The sequence below is a fragment of the Macrobrachium nipponense genome, chromosome 21 (assembly GCF_015104395.2).
Source record: "Macrobrachium nipponense isolate FS-2020 chromosome 21, ASM1510439v2, whole genome shotgun sequence".
Lineage (NCBI taxonomy): Eukaryota > Metazoa > Arthropoda > Malacostraca > Decapoda > Palaemonidae > Macrobrachium > Macrobrachium nipponense.
This window is the reverse complement of record NC_087212.1, coordinates 47,570,726-47,590,725: the sequence shown is the minus strand read 5'-3', so window position 1 is coordinate 47,590,725 and position 20,000 is coordinate 47,570,726. Positions and strand designations below refer to the sequence as shown.

The 20,000-nt window shown below is 35.2% G+C and overlaps 1 protein-coding gene across 7 annotated transcripts in view; it reads right to left on the bottom strand.

Moving 5' to 3' along the window:
* LOC135198012 (glycine receptor subunit alpha-4-like) overlaps positions 1 to 20,000 on the bottom strand; it is a 758,459-nt gene that overhangs the window by 44,593 nt on the left and 693,866 nt on the right. For all 7 annotated transcript variants that reach the window (XM_064225359.1, XM_064225361.1, XM_064225362.1 and 4 more), the window contains one exon: positions 13,071 to 13,262. In XM_064225359.1, coding sequence (XP_064081429.1) covers positions 13,071 to 13,262 — 192 coding nt within the window. The remainder of the gene's footprint in view (positions 1 to 13,070; positions 13,263 to 20,000) is intronic.

The window sequence follows — 20,000 nt, the reverse complement described above, 5'->3', positions numbered from 1 at the left end:
AAATAGATACTCACATTGCAAACCAAACTCTAAAACTGTAGGAAATCAATTTATTTTAAGTAATTCGCCATTAATACCCCTGTATCTTTCATAATACGTTTAATTAATAACATAAATGATCTAATTGAAATGATTATCAATACTATTCACATGACTGAGAATGAAAGGGATGGTTGCTCCTATTAAGGTTTATAGTATTTTGTCAAAATCTTCCAAGGAAAAGCAGAGATAGTAAAGAGTCAGTAATGCAGATGTATTTTATTTTCCTACCTCACAGAATATTTAACCTTCAACCGCAGACTCCGAGCAACAGCCCTATTTACCATTATGCCTCGAGGCCAAGTAACCACTACTGTGAGTAAATATTCAGGCTCCTGGCAAAACCAACCTCAATGGTGCCTACGTTGGCGCGTGACCTGAAGGGTGTGTGTTTGTGATTGTGAAGGCGCGCGCATTTGTGTGTGTGTGTGTGTGTGTGTGTTTGTGTACAATGCTGGGAAAAAAGTAGGTATTTTCTTTGAGAAAAATTTTAAATGACCTCCTCAGACATCTCATATACAAAGTTCCGAGCGAGTGAGGGGCGCAAAGGTATAAGCCCTGGAAAAACTTTATGCACCTTCCAGAGTCAAGTGGGAGGTGAGGCTGGTTGAAGATCGTTCTTTTGGCTTTTGATGTCATTAACAAAGGTTTTGGATAGCTATATCAAAGGGGGGAGCTTTTAAAGGAATAGAAGAGTTAGAAACCTTTTATTCCTTTACTTTCAACAGTGTACAGTTTTTGTGGCCGGAGTCAACAGCATCGAGTACACAGCAACCAACAATACATCTTTTGATATAAGAAGCAGAGCGTCGACCAAATGTCGGTGGGCTGAATATTACATTCAAGATTAAAGGGACGAGCGCTTCTTTTGTCAGTCTCTTTCTAATTCACTGCCATCAGAAAGTCTTCCTACCGGAAAGGGAAGAATGCCTCGCACCGACTAAGGTATCCTTTTCATTCTTTCGCGTGGGGGATACTGAGACCCTGTAGGTATTCAACCCTTTAACCTTCGGAATAATGAAATGAAGAGGAAAGGCCCCGAATACGCACATATGACTTCCAGGCGCTCTTAACAAAGCAAGTTTCTTCTTCTTCTTTTTTGACCAAAGAAAGCGAATATCTATATTTACTTGGATAAATTTGGTCCTGGTATGTCAACTGACAATATCACACTGGAACTTCTACAGCTATTTTAAGGAAAGTCATGTTTTGTTTTCGTCTCATGTCTTATTTTGGTCGGTTTTTAAGAGGCCACGTTTTTTTCACTGTCAGGTGATGGACGAAGTAATTTGAGGTTCAACCATTTTCATTCATGTAAACGTATCATCTCAGAGAAGACGTCTGAATCATGACAATAATTCCCTGAGAGAGATTCTGGTTTAATAAGAGCGGATATCTCAAGAGCATCCATTCGTGCCTCTCACTTAGATATTACATTCATTATGTTCCTCACTGATGATGATGGCTAAGCATATATGTTGTCTTGCCTTTCCCTGCCCTTCTGGAAACCCGATCGGTTCCTGCTTTATTCATCTGATTGCTTCTCATTTTCTCCACCTGCTCCAGCCATCTGACTACGCTGTCAAACCATTTGTTAACTCTATACAAGCTTAAGTATACATCATACACTCTGCGTATCTCCCTGTTTTTCAATTCTATTCTCAGTTTTGCTTTCTTATTAATCATTATTCGCAGTATTTCATTCTAAATACAATTTTTTATGCTGTCTATTTTTATCATTATTTACTAAACTTATACATGCTTTCTCTCTCTCTGTATATATATATATATATATATATATATATATATATAATACATATATATATATACGAAGAAAAAAAAGAAACACCACAATCCGCTTCAGACACAAAGTTAATCTCAATAGTGTGTCTAGCCACTGCAGTATTATATACTAGCATACACACACACACACACACACACACATATATATATATATGAAATAGACAACAGGTAACTCTAAACATCCAATTTTTTCATTATTTTGAGATATGCTCTCTATTTTGATAACCTTACCACATCTGAGAAATAATAAAATTTTAAATCTTCCTTATATGTAAGACCCTGGAACATCACTAAGGCTAGCAACCACATTTCGTAAAACCTTAATGATAACTGAGAAGTATCACTTAGTGTCATTTTCTTTTGAGTGAGGTGAATGGCGCAGTGACTGTAAGTGCCTTCGTCATGCTGCCTGTGTGCCTTCTGTGTAGCTGTATGAAGCAGCTAATGTCATGAAAGTTTATTGCACATAATGTCATCCCACGATCCAGGAATATAGATGGGGCAATGATCATTTTCTTTTTTTAGGAAGACACATTTTCATCTTCAGGAAGCCACCGTTATTCAGTAGCCAAAGCCACGTTTGTCCATTAACCACTGACTTAAAGATGAAACCTTATGCAGAAAACTAACTCAACATCACGCGACTCCATATACCTGCAAAAAGGACTAATCAGAAGCGTGCTGATCTTTTAGTACTCGATGTACCCATCACCTCTATCTTGACCATATTTCTAATGTTGAGACCCTTCCATTTCAACACCCAAAAATGTACTTCCTGACATCGAAGCGAGCAAGTTCACCTTTAAAAGGCTAGCTGACAACCAGAAATGGCTTTAGAATGCTAAAGATCACATATTTCATAAGTGCTCTACAAAATTAAAGGAGCGTATAATTTTTTTGGGGGGTTTCAATATATCAGGAAAAAAAACAAGAATAATTCTGCATAAGGTTTTGGTCTAATGGACATTTTTTGTTTGTTAATAGCCAGATCAGATTTTAATAATTCATGATGAATTCTGATAAACGAGCCGTGGGTTGAATATACTTATTGTTCTCTTTGTAAATAGTATGTCATAATTTATCAACCACAATACTAGATTTCCACTTTACAGATATTATAGTGAAAGTTTCAAAAGGGGAATATGGTGAATGCCTATTGTATTTGATCGCAATTACTCATTCTGAATACAAAGGTATTAATAATAAAAAAAGTGAGGAACATAGCGCTATTTTTTTTTTAGTAAACCGGATTACTCATTAACGAAATATAGTGTGCAAATTATCCAGGTATGAACAGTTGCTATTATTCAATCCTGATTTTTTTTGCCGTTAGCCAATATTAATAGATGGAATTCGAGAATGAATATGCAAATAAAAGCCATCCAAAACAAGTTATCAAGTTATAGTGTAAATACCCCAATGTTTTCACCTTCATTTTGAGCACAAAAACAGTTTCATAAAAAAGGGCAAAATTCTTCATAATGAGAAGAAATGATCAATAAACACTGGTTTTGAACCAATACTGGTATGAAATACACTTTTTTTTTTAGAATAAAGTTCTGTTACTGCAGTAAACCATTTACAGGTATTTTCTCGTTTCATGGATTGTTGATATAACCTTATGAAAATGACATAATTTACTATGATATATTGTTGGCCTTGAGTGTTTGGAAGCCATTTTATAATCAATGTAAGACGAAGCAAGGGAAAACAAACTTATAAAGTTTTGCATCATCGCATTCCTGGAAAAAAAAATGAAACTTCAATGAAAGATAGCAGGTCCTGACAAAAGCTCACCAGGCCCTGTACCTAACCTGTCATCCGCTGCAGCACCAGAAAACATATCTGGTAAGAGCGCCCAAACTCTTTCCTCTAGTGTTCAGAAAACTTTCATAAGCGGAAATTTGAAGGGTGATGCGTCACGGGGTTATTAGCGGAAAAAGATAACTGCCAACGCCAAACAAGATTTGATTTATCAACAGTGCAATTTGCTGCACCTCTCCAGGACCTGAGCAACCTGGACTTTTGGGGATGCTCTTCCTCACAGCACGCTTTATTTTATGCAAATGTCTAACTGTTCCTAGCATAAAATGCATTACAATAAAAATTCCTGGAATTTAGTATTATCGTAAAATAGAAAAAATAAATATTAGGCATTTAAAACCCTTTTCAACTTGGAAAAAGAAAAGCTCATATATATGTGTGTATATACTATTTATATTATTTTTCTATTTTTACTTTAAACTGTTTCCTCCTACCAGGACGTGCAAATATAAAGAAAAACACCTTACAATGCTAAGATCACTACCACATTCATACCCAAACTGCTGAATTGTGGATGGTTCCCCTGCACAGAAAATTTCCGAACATTAATTACTTCTAACACCTATAGAAGGTTTGTCAGCACTCTGTCCAGGCACCTTACACATACACTTCACCATTCTCCTTTTAAATAGCCTCTTTTATGATATCTATCCATCCTTTCACCTGTACTAACATTTTTACCTTTTTATGCATCTCCATATTTCTAGGTAAACATTTCATCACGAGTGTATCAGTCTTTATTCTGTCATTCGCAGTAGACGCCCACAATCCAATTTAATGAAACAGTGCTCTTCAAAAGTCCAATCATAATTTTGCTGATGATACAATAGTGACCGTTGATAATAAAGAGAAACTGCAGGAACTAGTGACAGAGAGAGAGGAGAAAGCTAAAAGCAAAAGGGAGTAAGAATTAGGTTATAAGAGTAAAAGAACGTCAAGCAGATGGAGCAATTAATGTTAATGAGGATGGTGAAAGAGTAGAAGAAAATGAAAAGGATGACGCAAGATAAAAAATGAAGAGAATCAGAATTCAAAATCAGTATAGTAACAAAAGATGCAGCGTGATTACGTACAAGATTTGGAAGAGAACTGGAGGTCCGTGGAAGCCAAGGCTGGAAAGTATGAAAGGGATGTTGAACTAACTCTCCTTGATGAGTGTTGGGGAGGATTTGCATCCAGACAAGAGCAAAATGATGGGACTTGATGATTTGAATTGTTCGTGTGACATGTGTAGTAAGCAGAACTGAAAGGGTGGGGAATTTGAAAATATGAAATTGTAACCATGTTACGGACAGTTCAAGGATGGATCAGTCCCGTAGGGAGTAGTGCCGTCAGTGCACCTCACACGGTGCACTGTAGGTTTGTTTGTTTTGTTTGTATGGTGTTTTTACGTTGCATGGAACCAGTGGTTATTCAGCAACGGGACCAACGGCTTTACGTGACTTCCGAACCACGTCTAGAGTGAATTTCTATCACCAGAAATACACATCTCTCACTCCCCCATGGAATACCCGAGAATCGAACTCGCGGCCACGCCATCGAGGCGTTAAGGTTCTTTGCAACGTGCATTCGGCCTCTATCTGCAAACAACTTTCGTTCATTTTACTTTACTTCCTTTCATATTCTTTCTTCCATCTTACTTTCCACCCTTTCCTAATAACTGATTCATAATACAACTGCCATGTTTTCCCCCTGTTACATCTTTCAAACCCTTGACTGTCAATTTCCGTTTCAGCGCTGAATGACCTCATAGGTCCCAGTGCTTGGCCTTTGGCCTAAATTCCACATTCAATTGAATTCAAGGATGGATTAGAGTATTTATAGAGTATATATATATATATATATATATATTATATAATATAAATAGCTTTCCAAATATATATATATATATATATATAATATATATATATATATATATATATATAGATTTCCAAGTAGTCACCAAATTACTGAGGCTATATATATAATAATATATATATATATATATAGTACTATATATATATAGATATATATATATATATATTCCCTTATACACTATATAATAGCGTGAAAGGTTAGTGAAAAGTGAGCATCATTCGGAGCGAGGAGGAGCAAGAACCTACGAAAGTATTGGCCAGAATGTGTAGAAGACACAATGGAAAGGAAGAACACAGATATATAAAAAGAATATGCGCATGAGCTGTACCAGGTGAATGGCGCTACGTGTACAGGGGAGTCAGGGTTTAATTTTTTTTTTTGTTCTGGAACCAACTACTCCTGGGGGAAACAGTTACAATTTAGAAAGGGTAGGGGTACTTGTTACTCTTCGTTTATGAATTGAGATTAATAGGACCACGCTCTGTTTTACGGATCATCAAGAATTGTTACTATGTGTGGCGGTCTTCCGTCGATACTAATCAAGCTGATTGTCGTTTAACTTCACTGATCGAACGTTAATGGTATTGCCAGCATGTTGCTATCCCCCCCCCCCCCCACCCCCCCCCCCCCCCCCCGCTCCCCCACACTCATATAAAGTATATGTACACACACACACACACACACACCTATATATATATATATATATATATATATATATATATATATATATATATATGTGTGTGTGTGTGTGTGTGTGTGTGTGTCTTCAGACTTTTCCTCTTAGAGTTGATAATGCCGTAAAAGTGTTAGCTTTTCTTTTATGGCAAGTTTTTTTTTTCTTTTAATCTTATGTGAAACTACTGTCCTAGCGTCCATCCTCTGACGGTGGGGGTAAGTAAGAATAGTACTACAGACCTTACTTATGCGAACCCATGAACCCATCTAAGAACTATAAATAAACAGTTGTAAGTATGTTCACGCAAGTGGTGTTTTCAAGGATATCCACCCTGAACTCAGAATACAATTCCCTCTTAAAACGGCCTGAGCAAGCTATATAATTATCCAGATGATATATTACATGATCAAGCTGCCTGACGGTGCATACGTCATCAGATGTGACCCAAGTATAAATGAACTAGTGTAACCTAATTAACTTATAATTCATGATTAATGTAAGTATAATGGAGATGCTCTACGTGGTCCAATAAGACCTTTGGTTCTGCATAACAGAGTTCCATTGTCCTTTGTTTATATGATAAGATGGGAACCGACAGCATTATATAATTTATCATCTGGTAATATCTTCTTTTTGAATGATTCTAAAGTTGAAGGACTTTTTAACATAACGAGTCTAAGACACTAAATATTTACGTCACATAAAGTGAGTAACATCAGAGAAAGGTAACTTTTCCCAAATTCCAGTTTTATTCACAGTTGATGCGCATTTATCAGGAAAATCCAAATTCTTTTAACTTGCCTGCCAAACTCTCATGGAAGAAATCGCAATGAAATACCAGGGGATAAGTTTAGCATGTATTCTAATATCTCTCACTTATGCATTATAACACTGCTATTTAGAGTTTCTACGAATCTCTGCAGTGTTACCTGAAGGCTAACATTGGTTTGTTTACATCTCCCTCTCTTCAATATAATATAATATATATAATATTTTCAGACGAAAATAAGAAATTACAAAACAAGATGACTTATCAAAAACTGACAAATAGAGTATTTTTCGTCATAGCTGAAAATGGTTGGATCTGCATGTGACATATTTTTTGACAACTTTTCTGATACAAGTTTTGATTTGCACTCACACATCCCACGTGTACACTGGGCATAAGCAATCGCCGCTCAAGATTTTTCCCATATAAAATCATTATTCAGAAGAGATTATTCAGAGAAAACACGTGGTCTTACTCAGCAAGTGCCACCCTATAATCGACTATCCTGACTGGTCACAGGGTTCTTGTCACCAGGGTTTAATTGATTCTTTCTGCAGGAATACGAGCTCCTTTGCAATATTCTGCAGCCACCCTCCCTGACATCGCGAGCCCACGCAAACACACGCGCGCATATATATATATATATATATATATATATATATATATATATATATATATATATATATATATATATATATGATTATAATCACTTTAGCACAAACCTACGTGACTTCATTTATAACAAAACCACATATCAGTGTAGAAACGTAAAAATAAAACCAGGGATTCCTACTAGGACTTTTTTTCTTAATGTGGTAGAATTTTTCGTTATACGGCGTTTGGTGAATTAATCAGTTGTGTAATTATTCTTTTTTTATAGAGAGAGAAATAATATCAGCAATGACTGAAGTTAACACAAATCGCCATCTTTAAATGGATAAGAAGTCCAAAGTCTAAAGAGAGAATGTATTTATGAAGATCTTGAGGAAGTCGACATGAGAAGAAAAAAAAAAAAAAAAAAAAAAAAAAAAAACGCCCGAAAAAATTTTGAGGGTAGCGAAGGGAACGAAAGAAACTAACCTAATTTTTAAAAAACTTCAAATAGAATTACCTCCATCATATTACATATTAATCAGTCGAATGATCTTGCTTATTATTATTATTATTATTATTATTAAAAGATTCTTTAATTTGCCATATAATGAAAAAAGTAAACTAGATGGATTAATCCTCAGATTGTTTTTCTCGCTGAGTTAATACATGTCTTTCTTTGTCTGGAGAAAAAGGGTCTTTACTATGAAACACTTTCTCACGTAGATAAGTTAAATCCATTATCGTTATTGCAAAATACATAAAATCATGTAAAAAATGCATCGAAGGTTTTCTGTATAGTGTATGACGCTGTATGAGACTCTCAGCCATGGCCCATGTAACTCTCAGCCGCGGTCCATGTAACTCTCAGCCGCGGTCCATGTAACTTTCAGCCACGGTCCGGTGTGGTCTGTGTTGCTGGCACCTATAGCGGTGCTAGACCCACGACTATGACTAACTTTAACTTAAAATAAAAATAACGAGGCTTAAGGGCTGCAAATTTGCAGCCCTCTAGCCTGAGTAGTTTTCAAGATCTGAGGAGAGGCAGAAAAGTGCGGACGGAGAGACAAAGCCATCCCAATAGTTTTCTTTTACAGATAACTGAAAAACTAAGATGAAAAGATTACAAACATTCCGCTAAGGGATTTCCTGAGAACGTTCCCCCGTGTCCCCTACGCCGAAGAGAGATCTCCCCCTATTCTTGTGAATCCTGTACCCTATGTTCTTGTCCTTTGCTGGAAGCGTCTAATATTTTCCCCTGTCATCGCTCTTTCCTGGACGACGTAAATCCCCCGGCGACCTTTTTTTCCCTCCCTTTCCAAAGACACTCGTCGTATTCTACTTACGATTACTTTGGCTCCCCTGCGGATGACAAGGAGGAGACAAATAAAATATTAAAGACAGGCGTCTGCGGTCGTTTAGATGACAGACAGACAGACCGAGACACACACACACACACCCACAGAGTCTGTGAGTTTTATGTCTATGTTTGTGGATGTTTTATGTGTTATATTCGTCTTTCAGCTTCGTCAATGGACGTAGGTATGAGCACCTCCGACCGTGTTTGTATGGTCACGTTTATTCCACGCCTCTGACTATCGTCTCTTGAAGAACATTTATAAACACAAAGTCCTTCAAGAAAAAGCACATTTAAATTGCAATAAAAAAACATGCATTTATCCTAAGCCAATATACGAAAATAACATATTTAACCTAATGCTACAGAGACCTTTCCTATTACCACTTCTTTCGTGGCTTGATTTATGAATGCTTGGAGACCTGGTTATCTTCCTCTCTGAGAAGAATAAAGTGAACGGCAAAGTGTGAAGGCCTGTACAGTGGGTATGGAACAGTTACAAAGTTCCTTTCCGCTATTATAAACTAAAATACCTGTTCCGCAGTGTGCTTGTATTCCTATCCCGTCAAAAAGGACTGTAATACCTTGGTAATTTTACAACTACGACTTACTAATCGAGCACATTCAATGTTTCTCAGCACTGAATGCTAATTGAAGGTGGAGTTCATAGCCTATGGAACATACTTTACGGACAAGAAAAATAAACAAATCCATTGAACTGCAATTAGACTCTTCAGTGACCGTTTTTAATGGAGGATGAAAATCAAAGCAAAAATGAATGGAGGAAGGTGGATAGCTAAGTGGTGGAGACGAGAGGTAAAACAGATAACTAAAGGATGGAAAGGCAATGAGTCACTTTTGGCAATAGTTTGATCCATGAAGTCAGAAGCAGACGAACACCTAGAATACCCTAGACTAGATTCATTCATAAAAACGTTTTCCAGTGGAATAATAGTACTGATGCATCCTAAACCAGTATTTTTACAGTGACAAATGAAAACGTCAAGGAAAACTCTTTTAGAACACGCATACATCACAATCAATTTGTAGAAGCCAGACGAGTCAGAGTAATATTTATTAGTGTTTCTATCCCAAATTACCCTGAGGATTCCATAGTTTCATGTTCGATGAAGACAAATTGAAAGGCAGTGACATCCCAAGAAAGAAAAAACTAATGATTCTTTTGACTGGATACGCGACACATAACATGGGTAGTGTACATTCATCTAACTGAGAGACAGAGCCGTTTTTAAGAGAACTTAATACACACGATTGTGGCAACATCCTGAAGTGCTAATACTTAAGTATATATTGAATTTATTCTCCGTTCGCATGGTCAAAATACCGACGAACCGAAGAGTTAATGAGTGAAAAAAGCTCTCTTTAGTTCCTTACTAAGAAGGAAATGAAATAACAATAACATTACTGAAAATAGTGGAATTCTGGGCCGCTGCATAAAATATAACAAAAAATATAACCACATGAACAATTACTAATAAACCCATATTTGAAGCAAATACATTAAACTTGACGACTACTGTTGTGTTGAAGACAGTTTACAGACAGAATTATTTAACTGGTCAATTATATCTTGGCATCAACAAATTAATTATAAATTTAAAAATATAGAATTCTTTTCGAATAGAACTTCAAGATTAATTCTCGTCACAGGAATATGAACAGGATTAAAACTGTATATACTATACATATATATATATATGTATATATATATATAATATATATATATAATACACGTATATATATAATATATATATATATATATATATATATATACGTGTATATATATAATGGTTATGAAACAATTAATTTAAATGAGAATAATTTCGGGCATTGTTTGATAGAGACCCTTTTTGTTTTTCAGGGTAGCTTACGAACCATCGTTAAACATCATGAGATTTAAAAAATGCCAGCACTTATTATATATATTAATATATATATATATAATATTATATATATATATATATAATATTATATTATAGATATATATAGTCCACGAATATGCAAGAAACATAATCCACAAGTAAGTATACAAAAGTAACGTAATCAAATTAAGTAGCAATTTCCTTTGTCTTTCGTATCTTCCGTCTATTTTAATAATGGTTCATCGGGGTTATTTCAGTGCCATAATCTTCCATTCTGAGAGCTGAACGAATAGAAAACATGGACATTGCTCTTCCATGGACGCAAAGTGAATTTTGAAACAAATTTATCGCAAATTGGTATTTGGGGGAAAGTACGGGACAAAGCGATATGGTTCTTCGGAAGCGTTCACTGGATACATGCATAAAAGACGAACGTAACAGTAGTAAGGATACGGGACGTCATTGCCTGGAAACTGGAAAAGCCTCCAAGGAACGGACAAGAAATTTTGCAGCCACATGGCGGCTTTGATACTTCAGAAATAACCCAATTTGCCGTGAGTATCGGGCGGCGTTGTCTTCCGTCCTTGTACGAACCAAGACGCTTCTATACAGAAAATGGATTCGCCGGTCTTTAAAATGAATTACTTCATGCTGGTTTCCAGTTGTACTTTGGCATAAATACTGAGACATTTACTGTTTTATATGTAGCTTGAATTGATATATATATATATATATATATATATATATATCTATATATATATATATTATATATATATATATATATATAGTATATATATATATATATTATAGAGAGAGAGAGAGAGAGAGAGAGAGAGAGAGAGAGAGGAATTTCCTTTGCATTACAGACTCCGAGAACTGTAATGATCTCTGACGACAGAAAAGTCAATACAAGTGACGTCAACCTCCAAATTAAGATGGAGCCCAAAAGGTCAGCCACTTAGCCTTGATCTGGTTAGCAGCCTCGATCGCTAGCTAGCTGAATGCAGCCGGCAGGAGACGAGATCCTGAATTACGTTGAAGAATATACAAATAAGTAATGGCGGTGAAAACAAATTTTGCAGTTTTGAAAAAATATTCTCGACAGAGTAAGAGTTAATCCCGGCGACCTGGGTTTCCTGTTAATTTAAAAGATAATTACTTTTATTATTATAATGGTTGAATAATATATACTGTTTTTGCACTTGATATTATGTTTCATATATTTTTTTTGCATTTGATACTTGATAATAAGCAAAGCTATAGTACATCAAGCTTATATTAGCAGGAAACCAGTTTTACTGAAGAACTGAATGTTCCAAAAATGTCCACCTACATATAATTTTCTCAGTTAATACAGAAAGTTTTTATCAAGGTTTTGTAAAATCAAGGTCAAAGTCGAGATTCGTTACTGTTTGTTCAATAATTTACTTGAAAATCTAAGCCGCATATTCCACGAACTAAGTAATGAACGAAGCATTAATTAGCACAAACCCATCGCAACAGTATGCAATGAAAGTTAATGCAATGATAGAATGGCTGCAAAAACAATATTTCATCAAGAAAACTCTTCAGGCAGCAAGAGTATTGTACTGACCTAAAGACGTTGCAAATGAAACAAGGATCCTCTGTCAACGTCTGAGAAAATATGCTTTCCTACGATCCAAATCTCGTTAACAAATTGAAAGGTCCGGAGGAATCAGAACCCAATTATGTCATAAACTAATCATCTCTATTTCCTGCTATTAGTCCCCAATCTCATCCAACGACTTTAAAGAGACACTGGGGAAACTTCCCAAAAAGAATTCAACTCGAGATGCTAAGATGATTTCGAACTTCGTAAACTGGAAGCATTTCAACGAGAAACCTTTGACCGTGATTAGTATATTATTATGAATGGGATAAAATAATGTAAAAAGTAGGAGAGAGAGAGAGAGAGAGAGAGAGAGAGAGAGAGAGAGAGAGAGAGAGAGAGAGTTAAAAGATGGTATTATTTTTAAATCAATCGTTTAAATCCCGCAATTTTTTTTCTGATATTGTTACACGAATCATCTGCATAAGCACTCAAAAGACATCAAAGAATGCCCCATATCAACTCCTGTGACAAACGAAAAACTTGACCAATGCACCAACCGAAATCGTCATTTATGAAAACTGATTTTAGCACCTGAAAAGAAGATACGAAGGGTTAGCCACATTTTAATCTGCTTAGCTGAAGCTAAAAACCTAGATCCTACCAACATCGTCCAATATATGACAGCGCTTGAACCTTACCTCTTGTTGGCAGAGTGCTTTTCTGCCATTAGGGCGTCTCTCTACCGCCGGGGAGCGCCTTTGAGCAGTTAGGCAGGGAGGAGGGGGTTGACTCGAACACTCTGACTTATTGGATCTGGCTGGCGAAGCCTCGTAGTCACCAGCCCTTGAAGACCCTAAACACTCCGTGACTTTCTTCGGTGACTCCGCCTCCTTCCAGGGAGAAATGGGAGAAACCCAAAAATGAATTAGTCATGTTCATTTTTGTTTTTTGCTTTTGAAAGAAATGAATGATATAAAGGAGTACGGGGTCTAAAAAGAGACGTATGAAAAATTGGATGAATTTGTTATACAGTACTGACAACAGCGTAGGAGAAATTGACCTAGTATGTATGTTATATGTATATATATTTATATATATATATATATATAGACATATCTAAATATATTGTGATGGTGATCGAAGGAAGAAATTTGTCTGATCAAACAAGTTTGAACATCGCGCCCCAAGTATTAAAAAATAAATAAATAAAACAAGGAAACCGAGGCATGGAAAATGTACGAAGATTAATTTGGCATTATTAAAGTAGGCTTGGGAGGGTACCCATTATTAAAAACAGTCAAACATAATGAGAGTACAGGTTTTACTTTTTAAGGTCGAATGGAAAAGGCCAAGTTTTAAAATAAAAAGTCTATAATGATATACACAAAGTAATGTAATATACAGTAAAAGTGTAAAAAACAAATAACAATGAATGTAAAGAAGAACAATGATGAAAACGGTTGAGGGAAGGAGTAGGAAGACTGAATAACCATGGAAATAAAGAAAAACTCCGGCGCATTTGGAATAATTTACGGATGTGAAATGCGCGGTTTATAATCTTTGAAAGTTTCGAGTTCATATTGGGAACAACAATACTACAAAAAACTTAACAAAACAAACTTTTAGCGAAGAGCAAACAATTATTTTACGCAAAGGGAATGGAATGGTCTAAATCGCGTCCGAAGGTTGGTGCTTTTGAGATCAAATACTGGAGGGATTGGAAATGAGGCGGTGGAAGAGAACACAGAATAGGAAACGGACAGATTACAATCCACATGAAGTAAAGCAGTGGAGTGTGGGGTAAGCAAGAAGACAAGAAGGTTGATAAAACAGATTATGTAAAATTAAATTGAAAGATGAAAAGCTAATGGAAAACAATGCTGATGTGGAACCAATGTCATATTTAACCATAATTGAGTACTGAACAATTACTATTATTATAATTTTGATCAATACACGTGCATAAACTTATATGACTAATCAATAAAGACGTTATTATTAATATACACAGCGCAAAATGAATTGATCATACCAGCTAATAACAATTTTCTTAACGTGCACAAAATATCACACAGAAGACCAGCAGCCATTTACCCGACTATCAAGCATACGGAGGGGGATGCCTCTATGTCAAAAACAAACAAAAACGGAGCAGAGATAGAAAGTGCGGTACAAGCAAATCAAAGACAAAACCAATAAAACTGGAGTAAACAAGTAACAACTAAAAAACAAAAGCACAAATGCGAGCTTTAATATAAACAAGCAAAAAGGATTAAGGATTCCAAGGGCTACTCTCGAGCAAGGATGCTCATTCCCAAAACTGACGAGGACCAAGGGACCGAGACTATACGTATATGGGACAACACCAGCTGTGTGAATATTGGTACAACGTCACACGACAGAAAAATGTGATACTTGCTTAACTGGTTTAGATAAAGGTGACTTATGCCTCCACAAGCCTTTTCCTAAAGGCGAGTATAAAAGGTCTTGTGAGGACCTGAGTTCTCTGCCTATGCAGAGATGGCACCTGAAATAGTCCAGTCGCTAAACATTCCAGCGCAGACCTAATATCGGCTATGTAGAGCATGTTTGAAAGAGGGATTAATAAAGAGGAGGAAATAAGTGGCATTATGTACTTAAGAACGGCAAACCAATGGTAATGATAACCGAGATGACAGAGCGCACACAAATAATGAACCTTCGTAAATATTCTCGGTTTCGCAAGACCTAAGAGTTGGTTACAAGAGCTACTGAACTGGGAAGACAAATTCACAGCGCTGTTTTGTAAGAATATAATTCCCAAATGATACTTTTGCAAACATATCAATGTGAATTTCCATTCCCAATATTATAATAATAATAAAGGGGAAGTAAGCAATAAATATCCCAATAGCGAAGCTTTATCGCAATAACAGTTCCATAGTGAACTCAAAACAAAACGAAGCATCAAAATACACTGGTGCGAGAAAAAGAAAGGACATTTGTACATGAAACCCAATGAACTCTCAGTCTGGCCACGGTGAAACCTCGTGCTGGTTTTGCTCTGCAACGCTGGTTTCACGACCCATCCTCATTAACAAAAAAAGTTAGGACGTAAACTTTCGGACAACGTAAAACTACTTGAGGAAATGGATAGTAAACCTTTCAGCCTCTCGTGATTTTTATACCTTGGGAATGCAGTGCGTAGGAAATGTCTGGAAACGACGACTAATTTTTGAACATTTTTTGTGTAGAGACCATTTCTTTTCCATCTCCTGTTCTTTACTTTCTCCTTGAAAAGAGACGCAAAGAGGAAATGGATATCACTGGGGCCAGCAAAGAAAGGCCATGTTTTTAAATTTGAGTTAGAGAGAAGACAAAAAGAGTAAGACTTTTTTTTTCATATGCTACATTAATGACTGAAGAAGTTTTGCACGTATTCCAACAGATGGTATTGATTTGTAATCATGCTTACATACTTAGGGCCAATTTGTCTTCTTGAATTATGCGATTTTGGTCTCTCCATCTTTCTCTTTTTATATATATGTATGTATATATATATAATATATAATATATATATATATATATATATATATATATATATATATATATATGTGTGTGTGTGTGTGTGTGTGTGTGTGATAATGACTACCCAAAAAACCCAAAAAAGTTAAGCGAAAGAGTAGTTCTTTCACTTCAACCTTGATGTGGTATTTGCAGTAATTTTTCATCATGTTTCGAGTAATTAAATCACACGCACACACACGTACTTTGTTTTACCAAAAATATCAGACAAAGCTTGCCTGTATCGTACAAAAACTAGCAAGGCTTTTGAACTTCAATATCACTTTGGATTTATCGCCCCCACCCTTCTCTCTCTCTCTCTCTCCTCTCTCTCTCTCTCTCTCTGTACATATATATATTTTTATATATATGTATATCTTTTAATAGATATATTATATATGTATATTATTATTGTTTAAAAAACCCGATAAACAGACACACGACACACATACGCACACTTTATTATTATATATTATAATATATATTAATATAATGATTATCTATATCTATGTAATAATATGTAAATACTCATACACACACGCATCCCACACATTTTATATTTTTATATATATATATATATTATATATAATCTATATATATATATATATATATATATTATAGATTAATATATAATATATATTATGTAAAAACATACAGGACAAACACACACATACACAAACAGTATATATATATCCCCTAATATATAAATATATCTATAATATATAATGTAAATACATACAGACACACACACACATACCAACACCACATTGTATATATCTAGAATATATATATATATGATATATTATATAATATATACACATATATATATATGTAAATACATACAGACACACCACAACATACACACACATATATCATATATTTATATATACAATATATATATATATATATATCTATCTATCCAAGAAAATTGTCAGAACAGCTCTGATTTTAAGGAATAATATTTTTACTCAAGTACTTTACAAAAATACTGGTTTTTTCTGGCTTTGAAGGGAAACTGTACATATGACGCCGGTTTACAGTTTAAATCAGCTATCCAATTCCCTCAAAGTCAATAAAAAAGTATCGGCAGGGAGTATAAACAGCATCATGTAACAGTCAAATCACCGGCGGGGAAAGTTTCTCATCCGTGGTTAAACAGAGAGAGAAAAAAAAACACTCAGTAAACTTACCAAGGAGACAATATGTCATCGTACTCCGAGGATGAAAAGATTTACATCAATTTCCCTGCCTGAAAATACTATACATGAAATAACACTAATAAAATCAAGATATATTTACGGACAATTTTCTAATTCTTTCAATCTCTTAGGATTGTTCTATGCGCCCTTTAATAAATATTTCAAAACTTGAATCTACGAGAAGGATGATCTGGCATCAAAGCTGACGTCAGAGCTCCCCGTGCTTTTATTTCATTACGAGGTATACATTATGGGAATTAGTCTGCCCTTACTTCATCTTGAATAACCATCAAATACAAACTCTTTTAACAGAAATTATCGGTAACAGCCATATTCACGTGCTTTTCTTATCTGACTCTGCCAAATATAACGAAAATATTCACCTTAAATACAACATTTCTTAAAAACATTTTTTTCCGGAGAACAGATATAATCCTTAGAAAATAATGATAATTTCAAAAAAAGGGAAAACTCAGTAAATTTTAATGACTGTCAATCCTCACTACTTTAGATAACAGAAAAGACATTCCGTCAGACATCTGCATTTAAATATAAGGATTGACTTTCTGGTTATCATGAACAGGCAAGAAAAACATTACAATTTGACTTCTATTTATTACAAAAAGGCACGAAAGTTAAAATGCGATTTGACTTTCTTCTTAGTCATTAATACTCGGGCAAGCAAAAACGCGATTGGACTTTTTGGATACTTCAAACGGACGTGAAACACTGTAGTGAAAACAAAACTGCCATTTCAGTGTTTGGTTATCATAGAGAGGCATGAAAGCAAGACTGCAATTTGATATTGTTTATTATAAGGGCATGAAAACAAAACTAAGATTTGACCTTGTGGGTAATGTAAACAGGCATGAAAGCTAGAATGCGAATGGGCTTTCTCGTTATTATAAACAGGCGTAAAAGGAAAAACGCTATCTGACTTTCTGGTCATTAAAAACACGCGTGACAGCAAAAATATGACTTGGTTTTCTGGTTCATGTAAACAGTGGCGAAAGTCAAACTGCCACGTGAAAATCAAATTCCGATTAGACTTCCTGGTTACGGGTGCCAAACTGCGATTCATGTCCTAAGTCAAACAATGGTTACAATGACACAAATTTATTTCAATCCAGTTTGCATCAAATAGAGAACACATAATTGTGAGTGTACGACTGACTATTATCTGTATTTCATTCCTTTTTTTCCTTCCTAACATGAAACCAATCCAAACACCTCAGTGCGATCGACAGGCAAAGCAGATAGCATTCATAACCTAATTAAACTCATGTGATGCATTAGCTTTCAATAAAAACTCAACGTTGATTAGCATTTTGATAACTCGATTGATAATGTCATTGCTGTCCGAAATGTGAGCTTTAACATCGTCAGCGTTAACGTAATCCGCGTTATTAAAAGTGATGGGCAGCCCGTCATGAATTATTCCACAGACAAAATAGGTGTTAGGAGAAATCACATCTGTCAATAAAGGAATACATTTTCATGGCAGAAATTGCATCGTAGTCTGCTTTCCCGACGTCTTACTTCTTGGAAACAAACGAACATCATTGAGTTCATTTCCATATCCGGGTTCTTGACTCGCTATGCGCAAGTCCGTCTGTCTCTTTTACGATATCAATACTATTACTCGGAAGTATCGGAGGCTGGCGGTAGAACACCCTTTTGCTGAATTTCAATAACGGATTTCCATAAAAAGCGTCGACGAGAATTCGTCATAGTTTTTCACCCCTTCGACTGCGACACCTTCTGTACTCGCTTTATATCCCCGTTCAGCGCATTCCCAAGCCTACTCTCGATGTAATTTGATCTTTGATTTCCTCCGAGTCTTTATTTTCTTTCTTTCAGAGCAATGCAGCAGTTCTCTTTGTCCGTATTAACTTCTCTTTGAACATAAATCTTCCATACTTCATTCTCATTTTCAATTCTATGCCCTGAAGTCTTCGTTTTTCTCTTATATTCTGGATAATTCTGTTGGCAAAGGCTGGATGAAAAAGGAACTATCATCAATACATAAGCTAACATACGAAAATGACAAGAAATGACTCCCCTTCCTCGTTGAAGATCTAATATTACTGTGAATAAAATAACTTGAAAACTTTCATTTAATAAAAAGGAAAAAGGTAAAATATAAACAACCTCGTACAACTGCTCATCATGTTTTTCGAGAAGCACAATCAGGATGACTTATAGCATTGCTATCTCTACAAAACACTACCTTATAAATTAATTCTTTTTCTCTCTTTGTGACTAAAGTAATGCTCTTTAACGACAATTCAAGACGAACGAAAACCCATACTTAGAATACAAGAAATCGATTTACTCTCTGAAAGCGAGGTAGTCCTCGACGCTACCTCAGCGTTTCGTCTTTCCGAAAATTTGGAACGTGATGAATATGTAAATAAAGATTGAAGGCAAGAAGAAAAGTGGAACGATGGATTGTGTTTTATATATATATGTATACATACATACATATATATATATATATATATATTATATATATATATATATATATATATATATAATATATATATATATATATATATATATATATATATATATATATATAGAATAACTATCACATCACCGTGATTCATATAAATCATTCGAGCTACAAATGTCCTTCAATATCCAATTCGCTCTATCTCGGAATTGATATATTTTCATATATGTACCGAAGGGGAATTTTTAGTTGATAATAATTTCGTCCCCTCATGGGATCGAAGCACCGTCCAGTGGACGGGAACGAAATCAGGACGGACATTGACGTTGACGATATATATATATATATATATATATATATATATATATATATATATATATATATACTGTATATATATATGTACATATATATATATATATATATGTATATAT